Below are 21,347 nucleotides of genomic sequence, written 5' to 3'. Positions count from 1 at the left end.
TTTTCTACATTGTTAGATATTTCTTATCTTTCTTGGCTCTGGTAAATGTGGAGTGGAGAATTCTGTATAAACTTGAAGAGATTGTCATCTTTGAGTATATGACTATACTTTCCCCTCTGCATTATAATTTCTGAGAATGACTCAAATTCCTAACTTGTCCTACTTTGACATTCTTTTTCTCTCTTGGTGGTATAAAATAGTTGTGTATAATACTAGTAGTTTTAGATTTAGTAAATTGTGGTACTTAAAAAGTTTACCGTAGATCATAAAAGTAGATACATAGAAAATGTAGTACATGGGCTACCCATCATGATGTACACCTGTATTTGAGGACTTGGGATGTGGAGGCAGGAGCAGGGCTTGTTCAAGGCTAGCTTTGGATGATACATGGTAAATTCGAGGTCAGGCTAAGCTACTTGAGACCATATCTAAGAAAAAGGAGAAAACTTAATAAATAAGTTTAATGTTTAAAAAATGTAGAAAAGAAAATAATAACCTACAAGGCCTCCTTGGCTGATCCATCTGCGTTTGTGGCTGTGGCCACAACTGTTCCCGCGGCCCCAGCCAAGGCAATGTCAAGGAAGAGTTGGAAGAGTGGTGAGGAGATGAAATTTTGTCTCTCTGACTAATCCCTCCGAAGCACCCAACTCAAGCAGCTTTGTTTGAACAGCATGGGAAGAAAGGCTCTCTTCTTCACAAACAAACAAAGGGAACGAGTTGCCTGGTAACAAGTCGGATAGTTGGCTTATCCTGGAAAAGTGGAGTGCTGGATCTTTGCATTGGTTGCTTATATGAAGATATCCGTAAATTCAGATTTTATTTTTGTTTATTTCTTCGAGACAGGGTCTCACCATGTAGCCCTGGCTGAACTCGCTGTGTAGACCAGGCTGTCTTCCACTCATAGAATTCTGCCTGCCTCTTCCTCCCGAGTACTGGGATTGAAGGTGTGTGCTTCCATGTCTAACTCATAAATTCAGATTTTAAACAATTGAAGTTACAAAAAGTAATAGAACCTTTATTTATCTAATTAAAATTCATATGGTTGGAGAACATATTTTGTAGGAGTTGAGTCCTTTCAATTTTACTGAGGCTGTCTTACTGGTTAGTATAGTGTCTGAAATGGAGAATGTCTTACGCTTTGGCGGATAGTCTGCTGGAAATTGGTAATAGTGTGGTTTCTACTGGAGAATACGTTCAGAAGCAATATCCTCTCTTTCTGTCCAGCTCCCCGCTGTGAGTCTGTGATTCCACCATCTTCCAACTGCTGTTGTTATGGTTGGAAGTTAATCATTGATCTTCTTCTTTTTTTTTGGGGGGGGGGGTTTTCGAGACAGGGTTTCTCTGTGTAGCTTTACGCCTTTCCTGGAACTCGCTTTGGAGACCAGGCTGGCCTCGAACTCCGCCTGGCTCTGCCTCCTGAGTGCTGGGATTAAAGGCGTGCGCCACCACCGCCCGGCCTTCATTGATCTTCTTGATAGTTGTATTAGTTACTGTTGCTGTGATAAAACACCATGACCAAAGCCACTTGAAAAAGAAGACATTTAATTGAGCTTATGGTTTTAGAGGGTTAGAATCCATGATGGTGGAGCAAACATGGAGGCAGGAAGAGCTGACAGCTCACATCTCCAACAGCAAGCAGGAGGCAGAGAATACACTGGGAATGGCTTACTCTGAAACCTCAAAGCCTGCCCCCAGTGGCATGTCTCTCCCAACAAGGCCACACCTCCTAATCTTCCCAAACAGTTCTGCCAACTAGGGACCAAGTGTTCAAACGTGAGCCTATGGGCCATTCTCATTCAGACCACCACAGTGGGTTCCTGCACACACTGCCTTTTTCCTCCGTTTGAGATCCTTTTCTCCTTGTGTTTACTTTCAACGGTTTTATTTTGATGGACCCAGGAATAAGCCTTTTTGTATCTATTGCAATAGACATTCATTGAGCCTGGATTTGTAAGCTTATTTCTGTTTTACTAAATTTTACTTCTTTTTCTCTTTCATCCTTAAGACATACTGGTAAGCAGGATGTTGGGTCACATACCTCTGGGGCTCTTCATTTTTTTTCTTCTGTATTGTATTGAGTAATTTTCTTTCCCTCCCTCCCTCCCTCTTTCCCTCCTTCCCTCCCTTTCTTCCTTCCATTCTTTTTTTTTTTAATAAAGACTAACGTGCTATATTTATTTATTTGTTTATTCTTGTTTGTGCAGGGGGTTGCATGTATGGAAGGCATGACAATTTGTAGGAGTTGGCTCTCTTCTTCCACTCAGCTCATCAGGCTTGGCAGCAAGCACCCCTACCCACTGAACAATCTGGTCAACCCTAATTGGGTAATTTCTGTAGATGTACATTTAAGGCTACTGGTTTTATTTTTATTTATTTATTTTTTGCAGTTGTGAATTTGTTTTTGAATACTTGGCTTACGTTTTTGTATTTCAATAACCATATTCTTCAACCCCCAGATTTCCATTAGGATCTTTGAAATAATTTCTTTGCTTTATTGAGAATTTTACTTGGTAGCTGATTGTTTTCATAGTTAAAGTTGAAACATGAGTTAAGTTCATTTAACTTAATGTTTTGAAATCTTTTTTTTAAACCAACCCATGAGGGCACTTAGAAACACTTTATACTGCCTGTTGCTTTTGATGAGTATGTATGTCCCTGCCTGCCTGCCTTCCTTACTGCTTTTTTGAGACAGTCTTTCTATGTAGCTCTGGTTGTCCTGGCACTGGATATATAGACCAGGCTGGCCTTGAATTCCCAGAGATCTGCCTGCCTCTGCCTCCCAAGTGCTGGGGTAAAGGGTATGAGCTGCCACCCCTGGCTTGTGTTACTGTTTTCTGGTTCATACTGGGGTGAATCTAGGCCTCAGTAGAAACTATGCAAGTACTCTGCTATGGACCCAGTGGTATAGTTAGATTTACTGTTATTTTAAGTATCTTATGACTGTTGAAAGTGAGTATTTTGCATGATGTATGTTATGCACACATACATAAGATTGCAAGTCTAGATTGTTGTTGCTCCCTGCTTCTCATGTAGTTGTTGTTCCTTTTAGTGTTGTTATATGTGGCGACAGTTCCACTGAAGAGAGAGGGTTTTATTTTGTACATTGTTTTGCTTTAGGAAAAATAAGCATAAATATCCAGGAAAATTTAGGAATGGAATACTAAGTATGAAGAGGTCTGTCTTTTAATTTTCAGACGCTTATAGAAATTTCAGAAGTTTCTCTTTTGTTTGTTTGTTATAACAGGCCTCACCATAGCCCTGGCTGGGCTGGAACTCGTGTGTGTGTGTGTGTGTGTGTGTGTGTGTGTGTGTGTGTGTGTGTGTGTGTGTATGTATATGTATAGCCTCAAACTCCGAGAGGTCACCTGCCTCTGTTTCCTGAATGCTGGGAATTACTATTGTTCTTGCTTTAAGTGGGCAAGACCATTCTTTGTGCTGTGGTAAACATGTACAGTCATAAGCTGTTTTGTAAATCCAATGCACACTGTCCATGGACTCTGTGAGTTAGGAAATTTCATAGTCATTAGTTTGATACTTTGCTCAGAAGTACTGCTGTCAGAAAGACTTCTTGTGCATAGCCTGTGCTCTTTGGTGTTGGTTATATTGCACATTTTTTGAATGATTATTTTCATCAGTTTTTTTCATCTAAGATTACCCTGATGATCAAATTTGTATATCTAGATGCTTATATGATTTTAAGATGGTACTCTTTCTATTGTGAATACACACACTACTTGTGCTTGATATTTTTGAGACCTACATTTGTGTACTTCTCTTTCACTTCAGACTTCTTTTTTTTTTTTTTGAGACCAAGCTGGCCTAGAAATCAAAGAGATGTACATACCTCTGCCTTTCTAGTACTGGGGCTAAAGGTGTACACCACCACATCAGTCCACAGACCTAATAAAGTAGATATTACTAGTGTCTTTGTGTGGGTGCTTAGTTTTTGTTTTCCATTTTCTTATCTTTTAGTAGAATTTTGATGCACGATTTCATGTCTCAGAGTTGTAGATGCCTGATCTAGACAAATTATATCTGCCTAAAATCTTATCCGTCCGTCCGTCTGTCCATCCATCTGTCCATCCGTCCATCCTCTGTTCATGCACATAACATGTAAGGGAGGGAGAACTTGTAGAGGTCAGAGGACAACTTGCTGGAATCAGTTCCCTTCTTCCATGTGGGTTCCAGGAATGAAACTCAGGACAATCAGGCTTGATATCAAGCATCTTTACCTGCTGAGCCCTCTTTCTGGCCCCAAGGTAAATTATTTCTTAAAAAGCCGGGGTTATTTCTCATTTTCTATCTGCCACTGTTGTATTTTCTCAGTTTCATCCCTAAAATACAAGTCAGTATGTTCTCATTCAGACATGGCTCGTTAGATTTCCCGATCGTCCCTGCAGTGTTCATGGAGTCTGCACATACTGGGTCACAGCATTGGTCCTTCGGAATGTAATAGAGCTTGCTTGTTGTGTATGTGTTTTATTTTAGGAATTGGATGGCACAAGTGACTGAGAGGATCTGGAGAGTTTCTGGAGCCTGGGAAAGGTAGAAACTCAACCATGATTTCTTTCTCAACTCAACAGCATTCCTTTCCTTGAAGTCTTCATTTTTACTTCGGTCTCAGGTAACTTATTTCTCATAATCTTGAAAACGGACATTCTAGTTATTTATTTTTTAAACTGTATTTTAATTAAGTTATGAATAAGAACAGCACACAGTTTGAGGTAGCCATTCTAACTGTATAGTTCACTGATGTACAAAGTTTTGAATTGGTCAGGTGTTTTGAGTGGTTCCTTAAACCCATTGTGTTAAATAAGTTAATTTTTTCAAATACATATAAACTTTTCTGTTGGATGATAGATTTCATGTTGGGTTTGTATAATAGTTTCGGTTTGGATTTTTATATCTGGAGGAGACTTTAATATTTTTTTAAGAGAGTTTTTATTTACTTTTTTGTTTGTTTGTTTTTTGAGACAGGGTCTCACTGTGTAACTCTGGCTGTCCTGGAACTCACAGAAATCCGCCTGCCTCTGCCTCCCGAGTGCTTTGATTAAAGGAACGCACACTATGCCTGGATTCCTAAGAGGTTTTTAAAAATAAAACTGATTAATATATTGTGTAATAATTTATTAAGTGAAATTTAAGTAGTAGTTGTTCTCTTGGTTAATCTTCCTCAACAAAGATTACACTTTTACCCCACTCTCCTAACATTACATTTCCCAGAATGTCTAGAGAAACTTTTTATACATGAATAAACTTAGGCTATTAATATAATTGTATCTATCATATATTTTTTGAAATATTGATAGAAATGTAAGTGATGGTTAATGTTGTCAACTTGTTAGAATCTAGAATTATCTAGAAGCTAAGCCTCTAGGCTTACCAGTAAGGGATTATCTAGATTAAGGTTAACCTCTGAGAATGTCTGTGGGGATTAAATGATGTGGGGAGAGTCATCGAAATTGTAGATGGGACCATGCCATGAACGGGAATCAGTCCCATACTGTGTGAAACTCAGCAAGTGAGTTGAGCGCTAACTAGTGTGCTTCCTTTGTTGTCACTGTGTGACAGTGGATGAAGGGGTTAGCGTAGTCCATCGTAGTCAATCGCCTGCTGCCTCTACGTCCCCACTGTGAACTGTGAGCCAGAATGAGCCCTTTTTCTCTCGAGTTGCTTTTGTCTGAGTATTTTATCACAACAAAAGGAAAAGAAACTAAGATAACATAGTGCTTTAAATGAGTACATATTGTGTGTTTACCTGTAGTAAAATAAGCAAGCTGTCTGGTGTAGCATGTATTAGCGTATAGAATTGGCTACTGGGGAGCTGGAGAGATGGCTCAGCGGTTAAGAACACTAGCTGCTCTTCCAGAGGACTGAGTTCATTCTCAGCACCCACATGGAGGCTTACAGCTATCTATAATAGGATCTGATGCCCTCTTCTGTCATGCAGGTAGGCATGCAAGTAGAGCACTCATTTACAAAAATAAATAAATCTTGAGAGAGAGAGAGAGAGAGAGAGAGAGAGAGAGAGAGAGAGAGAGAGAGAGATTGGCTACTGTGATAGGTTTATAATCGTAGAAATATAGTTTCATCTACCTGAAAGCTTATTGTAAACTATCTCATGGTTGTATGGAGGGTCCACAGTTGTGATGCTCCAGGGTACTTTTGCTTGGCATTGCTGTGCTTTCTTTGGGGAGTGGGGTAGGGTAAGGTTGTTGAGGATGATTGAGCCTAGAGCATTGTTCATTCTAAGTGCATTATAATCTGTCACTGAGTTATATCCTCAGCCTTTGTTATTCTGAATATTAAAAAAAAATTTAAGATTTTTTTTTTTAACTGTGTGTGAGCATTTTGCCAGCTTGTGGGTAGATGCACCATGCATGAAGTGCCCATTGAAGCCAGAAGAGGGCAGTGGTTCCCTTGAAACGAGCTACAAATGGTTGTCGGCCTCCATGTGGCTGCTGGGAATCCTATTAATAGGGACTGGAGAGATGCTCCAGGGGGTAAGAGCACAGTTTCCACTAGCATATGGGAGCTGTATATAACTAGGGCTCAGGGTGCTTGCCTGGTGTGCCCCCCCCCCACCTCCTTGATACAGATAAATTATACCTCTTTCTTAAGCAGTTTGAGTTGGCAAAAATGTAATGTTTTAATTTCTCTGTACCACTGTTTTCTGGTTGTGTTGTTTTAGAAGACATTTTGATAAATATTTAGAATATATTATATTATGTGCTTAGATCCTAGGTTTTCCTATTATGTGGGAATGTTGACTAACTTTTCCTTAAATATTTATAGATTCTTTTTCTGTGGTTAAAAGTAGTCAGTTTTTGTTGGGTAGTGGTGGTGCATGCCTTTAATCCGAGCACTCAAGAGACAGAGCCAGGCAGATCTCTGTGAGTTCAAGGCCAGCCTGGTCTACAGAACAAGATCTAGGAAAGGCACCAAAACTACGCAGAGAAACCCTGTCTCGAAAAACAGAAAAAAAAAAAAAAAGAAAGAAAAGTCATTTTTTATCTAAGTTGTTATGTACAAAATAGAGACCCTTACCATGAAAAATCTAATTAATAATTTTATTAATAGCTGTTAAAATCATGTTTATTTCTTTAGTATCTTTTGCTGCTGCTGGCACTGATCAGAAAGACCATTTTGTCTTGTTGCCATTATGAGCATGGCTCTTATAGGCTGTTTTGAAATATTAACACTTAAAAATGTAGTTTTCAAGAAAGACTATAACATGCAAAATGGTATTTATACAAAGATGTATCTGAGAGCTGGGCACAGTGTCATGCCTGTAATTCCAGTACTTGGAAGGCTGAGGCAGGAGGATTGCTGAGTTCAAGACCAAACTGGGTTGCAGAGTTTCAAAAGACTGTTTCAAAAAACCAAAATAAAAAACAAAAACAAAGTCTTATTTGAAATGTATCTGAATATAGACTATGATTAGACAAGAAATATTTTGCTTTTTCAATGAAAAATAAGCAATTTTGAATAGATCAAAACTGTATTTTTGAAGGGTGTGAGAATATGGCAAACTTGTTAGGAATGGAGTGGAAACTTGCCAAGGTTCATTCCGGTATTGATAGGGGTTTCTTCATTTCACCAAATGTGATACCATGAGGCTTATATGCGTGTATACACACGCACACGCATATCCACATACATATGCATTTTGTTGCTTTGGGAGACAGGGTCTTGCTCTGTTCACCAGGCTGGCAGTAAACTTGGGGTGGTCCTCTTGCCTCTGCATCCCGTGTGCTCCAGTGTAGTCCTGCAGCCCCACAACCAGCCAGCTGCTTGATACTTGTATTTCTCAAGTTATGTTTATAATGAGATTTCTCTCTGGTTTGTAAACAGAGTAGAACTATGAATATCCAGATTAATGTAACTGAATTCTTCCAAATAAACAAGGATTTGGTCAATATGTTTTGGTTCAGAAGTCATTTGTGAGGTCTGCGGATATAGCTCAGTGGTGAATGCTTACCTCGCATGCACATACCTCTGGGTTCTATCCCTAGCACCTTGGTGGTTGGCCAGAGAAATAATTGATTTTCAGAATAAGTACCGTTGAGTGTCTGCCTAAAGAGAAATTTCTTTTTAGACCTAGTGGGTTCTGGTGTAAGGGTGACATTGTTGACTGTTGGAGAATAATATTCTTAAGTTGAAAATTATTCTTTTCATAGAAAATAAAATGATATTTAGGTTCCTAAGCTTGCCCACCATATTCTGTTTTGATTCATAATGTACATTTGAAGTTCCATATTTATCAGTGACAGAGAATAGGAAATAATGTTACTACCAAGGGATGATGTCCTTACTTCCTCCAGCTAAGTCTTGTTGCTTTAAACTTAAAGAATCTCTCCAAGCACCACCCCCATTGAGGTATCAACCTTTTTAATAAATAAGCCTCTTGGGGTAGGGGGAGCAATTCATAGTCAGACCAAATGCTAGGTCAGTTTCCCGGGTAATGGTGGTGCATGCCTTTAATCTCAGCACTCAGAGACAGAGGCAAGTGGATATCTGTGAGTTCGAGACCAGCTTGGTCTACAGAGTGAGTTCTAGGACAGCAAGAGCTACACAGAGAAACTCTGTCTTGGGTTAGGATGGGGGACTACACGCAGTTTTTCTTTTGATAAATGTTTCCAAAGCTTACTTTAAAGTCTGATCCGTGATCATTGATACCAAAGTATTTTCTGATATTGCAGGAAAACTGTGTCCAACACAATTTGTAGTTATCCAATTTAAGTCTAAATATTTGACTTAATTTAGGATTGTAGGAGTAAGAGTGGGTGAGAGTCTTTTCATCGTGACATCTAATTGTTTTCAGGAAGACTTTTGAAGAGGCCAGGTCTGTTTTCTCCTTGGACTATTTCTCCTGATTTGTAGTTTACCCGCTTCTTTGAAGCATGCTATTTTCCTGTTCTGAGACCCTTACTGAATTACTCTGCTTCCTCCACCCCAAATACCTTTCGTCTCTGAAGTGCGTCCTTAATTCTCGTGTTTCAGCTTGATGTTCTATTTCATTAGTTTGTTTGTTTGCCCCCCTCCCGAACTGATACAAGTACAGGAACGTAATTCTCAATTGCTGATGAGAACTGGCAGCTAAGATCCTCTTCCACAGAGAAACACTGGGCTAGAGAAGCAATATCAGCTGGATGCTTTTCTGTTGAAAAAACTCAGAAACGAAAACTGACTTCCCTAAACCACTTACTTTAAGTTGGTCTTTTTAAATTTCTTTTTACATCTTCCATATTTTCTAAAACTCCCAAGTTGTATGTTTTGAACAGTGGTATATGTGACAGCAGTAGATGTAGTAAAGGTCTCTCGTTTGTGTGTGAGTTCCTGTGAGGGGGAACTTTCCACATTAAGAGAACAGTAGGTAGTTTAGAAATAAAGCACATTTGCAAGGATTTCCAAAGAATTGGCCAGAATGGTCCACTTTTGGCCCTTTACACAGTTACTTAGTTGTCTGGTAGCTTCTTCTGTAAGAAATGTGTACAGCAGAGTGTGAAGACACAAGCTGGAAAGGATTGGCCTCTAAGAGGTTGTTTGCTCTGTGAAGATTTTGAAAAGTAAAATCAAATGTTGTTCTTTGTCATCACATGTCCTCCAGCCTGATGACATCTAGTACTGGGGAAGGCAAGACATTTTACATTTCATGACACCATAATTAAGATGCTGAAATCTGAAGGTTCTTGAACTGAAGCTATAAATGCTTCCTCTAGTCTATTTTGTGTAAGGTTCATTTTCAGTAATGAAATACATTAGGATTATGCTTTAATTTCAAAGTGAAAACTCATTTTACTTTTCTAGCCTCTGGAAGTCAATCTTGGTAACTATATATGAATTAGATGAGTAAAAATTTTCTATTTGAGTATATACCTTTTATAATTTGAATTAAAAATCTACCAAGTGAGACATATAAACTAATTTGTCATACTTTGTTGCCAAACTTGGTCTTTCTAGGCAGTTATACTTAAGCATGAACATTGACGACAGACTGGAAGGATTGTTTCTTAAATGTGGCGGCATAGACGAAATGCAGTCTTCCAGGGCAACGGTTGGAATGGGTGGAGTGTCTGGCCAGTCCACCGTGTCTGGAGAACTGCAGGAGTCAGTACTTCAAGATCGAAGTTTGCCTCACCAGGAGATCCTGGCTGCAGATGAAGTGCTACAAGAGAGTGAAATGAGGCAACAGGACATGATATCGCACGATGAACTCATGGTCCATGAGGAGACAGTGAAAAATGATGAGGAGCAGATGGAAACACATGAGCGCCTTCCTCAAGGGCTTCAGTATGCACTTAACGTCCCTGTAAGTACTAACTGTCTAAAACATTGAACTAAACTAGAAGGGTTGATACTGGAGTCACCAAAGAAATCACAAAGTTTAAAGACTAATCGTTTTTTTTAGTAGACCATCTAAGCTGTGGACAGTTATCAGATTTGAAAGGCAGAATTCTATGTGTCATTATTTTAGAAATCTATCTTCTCCAACATTTATTTATTTATTTATTTTGGTCACGGTTATGTGTACTGGATTTTAAGTACTTGCTTTTGAAAGACGTTGAGTTTATTAGCGTTTGTTTTGGTTTTTCAAGACTGGGTTTCTCTGTGTAGATCAGGCTGGCCTTGAACTCACAGAGATCTGCCTGACTCTGCGTTAGGATTAGAAGGGTGCACCACCGCCAGGCCTAGCATCTGTGTTCTTAAAGAGCATAGAGTCTGAACCTTAAACGTGTTTAGAGAAAAGTCACACTCTGGGGTGTTTGTGCATCCTATTCCTGCCCTTTTCTTGTGTGCTGTTACAATTGACCCCAGGGCTTCATGTGCACTAAGAACAATGTACTGCCGCTCGCTTTCATTTTTCCAGATGCCCCATTGTGCCTTTGTATACACTTGGTTGAATTCTGTCTTTGGAAACTGACCGTATCAGCCCTTTACTCTTCCCTGTCCTAGACAGGGCTTGGCACTGAAGGTGTTCTCTTTGGCTTTTTGTTTTTGGTTGATATTTGTTTGTTTGCTTGTTTGTGGCAAACTGTCACTATATAGCCTAGGATGGCCTGGAATTTGCTGTGTGGACCAGGCCATCCTTAAATTTTCTGACACCTTCCTGCCTCTGCCTCCTTAGTGCTGGAATTTCATCCAGCTCCACGATAATCATTTTTAGGCATCTGTCTTTCTTGTCTTCTTCCACCTTTATATTTATTTATATTTTGTTTGTTTTGATGAAAAGTCTTGCTGTATAGCCCAGGCTAGCCTCAAATTCATTGACAGTCCTCTTGCTTCAGCTTTCCACCATGCCCAGCTGTCTGCTTTATTTTACGCAGTGATGAGTCAAACCAGAGTCATCCGTATTCTTATCTTAGCTCTTCCCACTGGTGCTGGATCCTGAGGGTCTTTCCCCCTGTGTTACTAATGCTGTACTCTTTCTTTGCTTGAGGATCATCAGATGCCCTGCCTGAATATTTACATTACCCATAGCTCCTTGCTGTTTTTCAGCATAGATAGTGCTGCTTCATCGCCAGCCTGCCACTTCTACGGACTCGAGGTTGGGCCCTGTGATGGATTCTAGACGGCAGTAGTTTTTTCTGCTTTTTGCTGGATCCCAGGGGTTGAAACGTGGTGTAAACAACTGGATAACCATTCACAGCTATGCATATGTGCACCAACTTGTCCCTGCTCGATTGCACAGGCCCCTTTACAATGAATTACAGGAATTGGTGTTTGAGTGTTGGGCCAGTTGTGCATGCCTTTAATGAATCCTTGTCCAATTCTTTTTATACGTTATCAGATTTGATTTGATAATACTTGATTTTTCTAACTTATGAGAAAGAGTGTTCTGTAATTTTCTTTGCCTGGATGTCATTGTTTAGTTTTGATGTTTGGTATTGCAAAGCTTAGAATGAGTTAGGAACTAGTCTCTGTTCTTGTTTGTCAGAAAAGAGGAGAGTTGATTCATATCTCCCTTACATGCTTGCTAAAATTCATCAGGATCTGGTGCTTTCTATTTTGGAAGACTTAGAAAATCTTTGACAAATTCTCTTTTATAGATGTGGGTCTAATCAGAACATCTATTTCTTCTATGAGTCTTGGCAGTTTGTTTCAAGAAACTGGTCAATTCTGTCAACTTTTTCCAGGTTTTGGACACAAAACTGTTTGCAGTTTTCTTTTCTTACCCTTTTAATGCACATGGAGTTGCTTCTTCCTCTTTGATCTCAGCAGTGGTTTGTTTTCTTAGCCTGGCTGTAGGTGTGTGTTTCTTGTTTAGTTACTACCTTTACCATTCTTAGTTTACAGTTGAGGAGTGCTGAACTGTATTTGCAGTGTTGTATAGCAGGTTACTAGAGCTTCCTTACCTTGTAAAACTGACACTCTGTCTGTTGTACTCCTCTGTGTCACCTCCCTCCAGAAGTGGCTTACTGATTTTATTGATATCTTTAAGAAACTTTTTTATTTCATTGTCTTTTCCTTCTGTTGATTTACTTTTTTTTGTTGTTTTACTTTTGATTATGTGTACGTGTGTGTGTGTGTGTGTGTGTGTGTGTGTGTGTGTGTGTGTCTCTATGCATGTGAGTGTGGGTCACTGTAGAGACCACAAGAGGGCCTCTGATGCCCTGGAGCTGGAGTTACAGGTGATGGCAAGTCATCTGATGTGGGTGCTGGGAACTGAACTCAGATCCTTTAGAAGAACAGCAAGTGTGGTCAACCACGGAGCCATCTCTCCTGCCCCGGATTTTCTGTTTTTAATTCACTGATTTTTTTTTTGTTATAATTTTTAGTGAGTGCGTGAGTGCGTGCGTGCGTGTGTGTGTGTGTGTGTGTGTGTGTGTGTGTGTGCGCGCCATGGAGGTCAGGGGACAACTTGTAGGAATTTATTCTCTCCTTTCACTCTGTGGGGCCTGGGGATTGAACTCAGGTCTTCAAACATGGCAGCAGGTGCCTTTCCTGGTAGAGCCCTCTCTCTCACTGGCCCTGGTCTTCCTTTGAATGGAATCAGGTTATTGATTTTTTTGGGTTTTTCGAGACAGGGTTTCTCTGTGTAGCTTTGCGCCTTTCCTGGAAATCACTCTGTAGCCCAGGCTGGCCTTGAACTCACAGAGATCTGCCTGACTCTGCCTCCCGAGTGCTGGGGTTAAAGGCGTGCGCCACCACCGCCCGGCCCAGGTTATTGATTTTAGGAGCTTCCATCCTGCCGTGCATCCCCCTGAGTGCTCACACACACACACACACACACACACACTTTGATGTTGAAGTTTACAGGTTCTCTTTCCTTCTTTCTTCATAGCTTTGATTTCTTTGAACTGTGTTTTATTTAGAAGTGCATAGTTTAATTGCCAAGTATTTGATGGAGGGATATTCTACTTTTTTTTGTTGCTGTTATTTGATTTCTAGTTTTATGTATTGTTGAAGAGTAAATACTGTTTGATTACTGTGTTAAGGTGTCTTATGGAGAGATTGTGGTCTGCCTTGAGGTATTTGAGAAGTACATACATTATACTTACATTATACTGTTGGTTGTATCCAGTAGTCAATAGAGTACAGTAACTTTTATTGGACAGGCTGTAGCCTGAACCTTCACTGTGTTTTAGTTTCGGTAGTGATCTTTCCAGATGACATACAACTTCTTACCCCCTTAGTAAAATGACTTCATTGGCTCCTCATTGCCAGACAGCTAACATGCACTTCTTTCACAGGCTCTTCCTGCATCCCCCGTATTTTATTCTTTTTTCTTTCTTCTTCTTTTGTTTTTTTGAGACAGGGCTTCTCTGTGTTGTTTTGGAGCCTGTCCTGGATCTCACTTTGTAGACCAGGCTGGCCTTGAACTCACAGGGATCTGCCTGGCTCTGCCTCCCAAGTGCTGGGATTAAAGGCGTGCGCCACCGCCATCTGGCCCATATTTCATTCTTAGGAACTCAGACTACATTAGTTCACTAGGTCCACTATAACATCTCGTTTCTTTTGTACATGGTATATTTATGCCTGCAATATTCTTGTTGACATCTTAGCTTTTGAAAGCTTTCTTTGTATGATTTTTATTATGGCCAACTTACTTTGCATTTCTTTGCTTGTAAGATTATTGTTACTCTCCTTTAAGGCTTATTTTCTAGGTCTTGCCTTTAAATTTTATGAATTTAAAAAATATTTTTTCACTATTTTTGATTATGTATATGTGTCTTTCTTTTTTCAAAACAGGGTCTTTCTGTTTTGTAACTCTGGCTCTCCTGGAACTCACTCTATAGACCAGGCGGGCCTCAACTCACAGAAATCTGCCTGCCTCTGCCTCCCGAATGCTGGGATTAAGGTGTGCGCCACTATGTAAGGGCATATGTGTGTTTCTTTATGTGGACGCTTCCCTGGAGCTGGAGTTACAGGCAGTTACAGTAAGCAGAGTGCTGAGAACTGAGCTCTGCTTCATGGCAAGATCAGCATGCATTCTTAATCCCTGAGCCATCTTTCCAGTCCCAAATTTTGTGTTCTAAAAACCTGGGCTATAGGAGGCAACCCAGATTTTTGAGTGAAGATGCATTTTGTTTTTAATTGAGGAAATATTTAAATGGGAAAGCTTCTCTCTCTAGTTCAGAGTTCAAACAGCTCCACACATGTAATCCAAAACTCATCAAGAGATAACATTTTTATTATTCCAGAAGGTTGCTTTATAATTCTTCCCATTCATTTACCTCTATAATTGTTAGGATTTTTCCATTAGAGTTTATTGTTGTCTCTCTTGGAAGTTTCATGTAGTGGAATTATATGTAGCTCTCATGTCTGGCTGCTTTGGTGAAACATGTTATTAGTTTATATCCATGTTGACTGAGTGTTAACACTTCATTCTTTTTCCTTGTTGATTAATGTTTTATTGCTTTAATATCTGAACACTCATGGTCTTTCTCTTCCTTGTGTGTGCTTTCTCATTTTAATAAAGCTGTTATTAAATGTATTTATTGTACTTCTCTTTTTCTGCATCTTTGTATGTCTTCTCTTGAGTTTTCTTCGTTTGACTGACTTAGTGTCTGTCTTTAAGTCAGAATCAGTTTTCGACTTTATCCTCCATGGAAAATTTGAGATCAGGGGAGTAATCCCTCTAGTTTTGTTCTTTGCAAGACTGTTAGGACAGCTTGTGCCCCTGTATTCCATATGCAGACTCAGTCTTAGTTTAGAGCCAGCTGGGTTTTTATTGGGATCACGTTGATTCTAGGTATTGGTTTGATTATAATCACCATTTAAACAGTAGTGGCTTCTAATTCGTCAAATGGAATACCTCTGCAGGTTTTTAGGTTTTCTTTAATTTACCCCAGCATTGTCTGTAGTTTTCAGTGTTGTGTAATTAAACACATTTTGTTTGGATGCTGTAGCAAATAATATTGTTTAAAGTATCGATTTTTAGTTGATTACAAGGATAAAGAAGTGCAGTTGCTTTTCCTGTTGACTCTGTGTTCTGTGACACTGTTAGGGTTGCCTGTCAGCTCAGAGTCACACTGTCTGTCCCACTGGTTTGCCAGCCTGCACACTTGCCTGAGCTTCCTTTCTTGTAGAGAACCTTGTTATCCTGCCTGGATTCTGACATCTGGAAAAACATCTTTTAAGAAATGTATTTGCTTGCTAGCGATTGTATCTGGACCTCAAGTCTGCCAGGCAAACACTACCCTTGACCTACACACCCCGAGTCCTGCTTTGGCATCATGCATTGGGTGAGCTTCCCATGCAGTACTCCTAGCTAACAGCTTGGGGACTGAGAAGCTCTTGGGTAGGTGATAGGAAAGAGCAGAAAGGGGAAGAGACAAGAGATAAACATTTGTAATCAATCCCTACCCCACTCATAACCCTCTGCCCACCTCAAATCTGGCGTCCACTCTGTAATTTGGTCAATTTGAGGATGTTTTATTAATGAAAGCAACAATATGTGACCTTTTGAGACTGACTTTTTCACTTGACATATAAATAAATCAGAGCTGTCATCTGTAATCCATTCTTCTTGTTAGGTCACAGGTCACCATTCTCTCATTGAAAGGATGTTGTGGTTGTTTCCAAGTTTTAGCTAGTACAAATAAAGCTGTTGTGGACATAAGTACATGGGTTTTTTGTGAATACAGGTGTTGATATCTGTGGAATGACTGTCCTATGTTCATAGCCCATCACTTACATATGATCACTCTTAATATTTTGCTCTGTCTGTTCATGTGTTTTTCATAGGCTATCACTTAACAGGATTGTGAGGGTTTTCCCTCCTTATTAGCACATTGAAACTTTTCTCAACTCTATTCTTTTAAAATATCTGCTTGAGGCTGGGGAGAGGGCTCAGAGGTTAAGAACGATGATTGCTCTTTCCGAGGTCCTGTGTTCAATTCCCAGCAACCACATGGTGGCTCACAACCATCTGTAATGAGATCTGGTGCCCTCTTCTGGTGTGCAGGCAGAACACTGTATACATAATAAATATGTATACACTGTATACATAATAAATATGTATACACTGTATACATAATAAATCTTAAAAAAAAAAAGTCTGCTTGATATACCATTTGTATGGTTACCCAAACTGAGTCATCACTTCACTAAAATAATGATAAGTGAAACTTAAAAATTGGTCATGCCATTTAACAGATGGTCAGAATTTGGGATTTTATGTGACATTGTTTTATAGTGGGACGTAAATAGACATGAGGAATTTTTTCCCTTCTTGGTCTTATATTGCTGTTGGTTGCAAGGGGTAGGGCTTAGAATTTAAGTATTCGTTATTTTTCATTGAAAAAGTAGTTTCACCTAGAACAGTGTGATCCTGTTTCTCAATGTGTATAGACTTAGAGTAACAGGCTGCTCTCAACATTCTTTTTAGAGTGTTTTTAAAAAATGACATTGAGTGTGTTTTTCTTCTTTTGTTTGCTCACCCACTTGGAAGTCACAAAGAGCCCCTTTTCGTATTACCTTTGGTTAGTTTAGAATTAATAGTTGGGTTGTCTCAAATTGTTAACGACTTCAGGTTCTGTACCTTTAGTAAATTGAGTGTCCTCTGAAAGTCCTTTCTGTGGCAACTTCATTCTCAAGATTTATTTTGATTTTCTGTTGAATCAGTAAAGACCAACTTTTTAGTGTGTGGTTCCCTCATTGGACATTTGTTCTTTGATATGCTACATTTATACCAAAACGTCCTCACTCTCACTGGACACTTGAGATGCTTGTCAGCTCTGTGGTGTCTTTTGGGCAGTGTCCATGCAGGCTGCTCATCATTGCAGGCTGTCTCACTAGACAACCCAAACCGAGTTCATCGGAGAAAAGGAAGAAAGCTCTCTCTTGCTTTCTTATTCTTCCTAAGTTCATGGGGGGGGGGGGGTTGAGAGCGCATAAACATCTGTGTTCTTTCTTCTTCCACTTGGATGACACACGTGTTAACTGGAAAGGTTGTGTCTGTGTGTACAAACTGGAGCAAATTCTAACACACACTAGTTGTCTTCTCATAAATTGTTGAGTTGTATCACTTGAGTGATAATATTTTATAAATTGGGAGCTATCTAAAAATTCATGTTCTTGTCCCAGATCATTATACAGAAAATATTTCAGGTATATATAACTCCTGAAAGATTTACTTCAGCAATTATGTGACATTCTCTTAAACATCTTGTAAAACTTAACATGTGAAGGTCTGAAGACAGCTTTCAGGAGTAGTTCTTACCTTCCACCGTGTGGTTCCCAAGATCACACTCCAGTCATCAGGCTTGGAGATGGGTGCTTGTGCCTCCTGCTGCTTCTCTGTGGCTGTGAGTGACAGTTTCAATCACAAGTTTCTGTGCTGTAAAGCAGCATGATAGAATTGTAGCTAGACTTCACCGTGTTTGTTCCTTTGAATAAGTTTTTAATAGGCTTGGAAACTCAAAATATATTTCGCCATTGGAGTGAGACTTCTGTTTTGCTTTGGAGTTTTAAATTTTTCTGAAATCCTATCATTAAGGAAGATGGCATAGACAATTATAATTATAATGTATACCTTTTCAAAGTCATTTGTACGATATAGTCTGTTCTTAATTACTATTGCATGTCTTTTTCAGATTCATTTGAGAGACTCGGTAGTAATGTATTACATTTGTGGGCTATTGATTCTTAGCTTTTGTTAGGGCTAAGTTTCCAGAGGATATGCATTTTTAACATTGAAATACTTCTTACTTCAGCATAGTCTGGATATAATTTGCAGAGGCAGTTGAATTAGACTCGTGTTGGATAGGATAGGTAATAACAGATTGGTCAGCTCCAGGCTTTCATTTTTCACTCCTGTGCTTTGAAAAAGCCCTTAGAAGACTTCCTTCACAGGAGTCAGTTTCTGAACAGAGAAAACATGACTGAATGAACCTTCATAGTCTTTGATGAGAATTATGGTATTGCTCACAATTACTGATGTTAATTCTTTTTATTAATTTATGTATGTATTGAGACTAGGTTATACTGTGTAGCCTTAACTGGCCCAGAACTCACTATAGTCCCAGGCTAGCCTCAAGCTTACAGACATGCCCATCTCAGTCTGTAAGTGGATGAATTACAGTAACACTTTTACAGGTTGAGTTACTTTATCCATATGAAATATTTTAGATTTTTGCCTTTTCTTTGGGATTTTGGAATATTTACATATGAATAATAAGATTTGGGTGATAGAACCCAGGTTAAAACAGGACAGTCAATTTTGTTTCATATACACTTTATTACACAGAGCCTGAAGATAATTTTATGCAAAATTTTTACTGTGTATTTTGAGTGCAGCCCTATACATGAAGCCAAGATCGCAAGGTTCCACTGGGGCCATCATGTCAGCACCCATGATGGAGATTTTGGAATTTGGAATATTTTGAGTTTTGGATTAGGAATGTTTGATTTGTAGTTGTTTATTTTAGTGAGCAAACCCAACATACTCTGCTTTTCACTATTTTCCTCTGATCATAAAAGAATCTGACCCAACTCACCATCCTTTTACCCCTGTAGGTGGATACTAATTATTAACAGATTTCTCTGTAGATGACTTCATGAGAATTTGCAAGTTGGATTTTGTTTAGGTCAGGGCTAGAGGCTCAGCTTAGCTGGGTCAAAGGTGTCTGTTGTGCATGTATTCTATTATAAAATGACCATGTAGTTATTACAAACGTTAAACTACTGTGACAAGAATAATAACACACAGAAAAAGCAAAAGTTCTTTAGGGTTTTTTGTAACTCAGTTATAGCGTGCTTACCTAGGATGTGTAAGGTCCTGGCCAGGGTTCAGTCTCCAGAAACACAAACACAAGTGTGTGCCAGGGTTCAGTCTCCAGAAACACACATGCTTGTATGTGTGTGTGTATGTGCGTGCGTGCGTGCGTGCGTGCGTGCGTGCGTGCGTGCGTGCATGCTTGCGTGCCTGCCTAGATGAATGAATGAATGGCTGGGGATTCCTTGTTTCTATCTTTTGCCTATTCTGATCCCAAAGAGATTACAAATACTGATATCCTAGAAAAATTTTAATTTGTAGACAAATATTGGTATATTTATTTCTATATAGTATGCTTTAATACATACATCACATTTGAAATGGTGCTTATTTAATGATACTTTGTATAGATTTTCATGCTATTGCATATAAAACTGCCTTGCTTATTTTTAATAGCCAATTAAATGGTATGCTATTTTTTTACTTGACATTTAAGTTATTGCTAGGTCTGAGTGAAATAATGATAAAAGTAATGCTTGTGCATGTATCTCTACATACATATTTAGATTCTTTTGTATATGCATGTACAGAAGATTTAGACTCTTTCTGTACATGTGTTTATTAGATCAGAACATTATAAAGAAAATTGGATAAATTGTTAGGTTCATAAATTTAAGTTAGATAAATTTAGTCAAAAGCATCTCCCATGTACCTAGATCAAGGCATAGAACATCACTAGTGACCCCGAGACCTGCCAACCTTCCATTCTTATTACCATACCCTTAGGCTTTTATCATGGTCTATTAGCTTGCTTGAGTTTGAATTTGATATAAATATAACCATATATATATATATATATATATACACATATATATTGTGCATGTGGTTTTGTTTATTGCTTATGAAATACAGCCATCGCATGCCTTTAGTAGGTTATTCTCATTTCTGAATTTTTGTTCATTCTAGTATTGTAGACAGTTAGACTGTTTCTAGAGTGGGCTGTAAGTGTGCTCAGTGTAGATTGTTTGCCCAGACAGCGCAGAGGGCTAGTTTCAATCTCCAGCACATCTTCCCTCCTCCCCTACACCTCCTCCCCAAAAGGCCTGTTTCTAGATACTGACCGAACGTTCTGAGGGGCGGGCGCTGCTTGAGTTTTCGTGCATATTTACTCATTGTTTCTGGTTGTTTCCTCGGGATACAGTTCTGTAGTTGGCAATGTCCTGCTTACTGCCAGAGTTTTTGATTGGTTCAGCAATTTATAAAAACTGCTCCATATTCTTGGTATCTGGTCTTGTCATGTACTAGATTTTAATTGTAGCCATTTTAGCTGTATAATGGAATGAAATATGATTTTAGTTTTTCTTTCACTGGTAACTAATGAAGTTTGGTACCTTGTCATGTTTAGTGATACTTCATGTATTATTGCTTGAGTTGAGTTTTTGCAGGTGATGTGAGAATCAAAAAGACTTTTTGATTACTATTCAGTTTTTGAAAACTACCCCAGAGAGATTTTCTTTGTTTCCCATTGATAGCACCCTAGGGGTATTGTAAGGTAAGATATGGCTAATAGAGGTGCTTTTTTCCCTTCATGCCTTCTTCCCTGTCTCCCTGTCTCCTTCTTCCCTTCCTTTCTTTCCTCCCCTCCCTCCCCTCTCCTCCCTTTCCCTCTTACTTGTTTGTTCTTTTATTATGTCCAGGGTACCATGTAGGTTGGCCTCAAACTCACTGTAGCTGTGGAGGACCTTGAAGCCTTGCTTCTCTTGCCTCCACCTCCCAAGTGTGAGGATTACAGCCATGTGCTGCCTACCATCCCTGGGCAGTCTTCCTTCTAATAATAAGGGCTGGTACTAGACTGGAGTGGATGCCGTTTTAGAATAGGAAAGTTATGCACACTTACCGAGAAAATACTGGAAGTTTAAACTAAACAACCTGAAAGTGGCTGCTGTAATCCTAATACCCTGGAATAACCACTGTTAGTGTTTCTTAGATAGTCTTTAGTTTTTGTTTTCCTGTGTGGGCATTTGTGTGGTGGGCATTGTTTGCCCTAAACATGTTAGTGTATCTGCATAAGTTGTAAAAATGTCTTTTCATAGTTATTTCTATTTACCACTTAACCTTCACCATGAATATTCCCTATTATTCATGTTAATCAAATGTGATATTACTAATAACTGTACAATACCTG

At 39.1% G+C, this 21,347-nt stretch overlaps 1 protein-coding gene across 1 annotated transcript in view; it reads left to right on the top strand.

Moving 5' to 3' along the window:
* The window catches only part of Znf148 (zinc finger protein 148), a 119,876-nt gene that overhangs the window by 46,536 nt on the left and 51,993 nt on the right, over nt 1-21,347 (top strand). The window contains exons 3-4 of the mRNA XM_059276913.1: nt 4,489-4,624; nt 9,964-10,312. Of these exons, the coding sequence (XP_059132896.1) occupies nt 9,980-10,312 (333 nt within the window). The 5' untranslated portion in view covers nt 4,489-4,624; nt 9,964-9,979. The remainder of the gene's footprint in view (nt 1-4,488; nt 4,625-9,963; nt 10,313-21,347) is intronic.

This window comes from Peromyscus eremicus, chromosome 12, assembly GCF_949786415.1.
Source record: "Peromyscus eremicus chromosome 12, PerEre_H2_v1, whole genome shotgun sequence".
Classification (NCBI taxonomy): domain Eukaryota; kingdom Metazoa; phylum Chordata; class Mammalia; order Rodentia; family Cricetidae; genus Peromyscus; species Peromyscus eremicus.
Note: the sequence above shows the minus strand (reverse complement) of the source record. Positions and strands in the feature narration are given on the sequence as shown.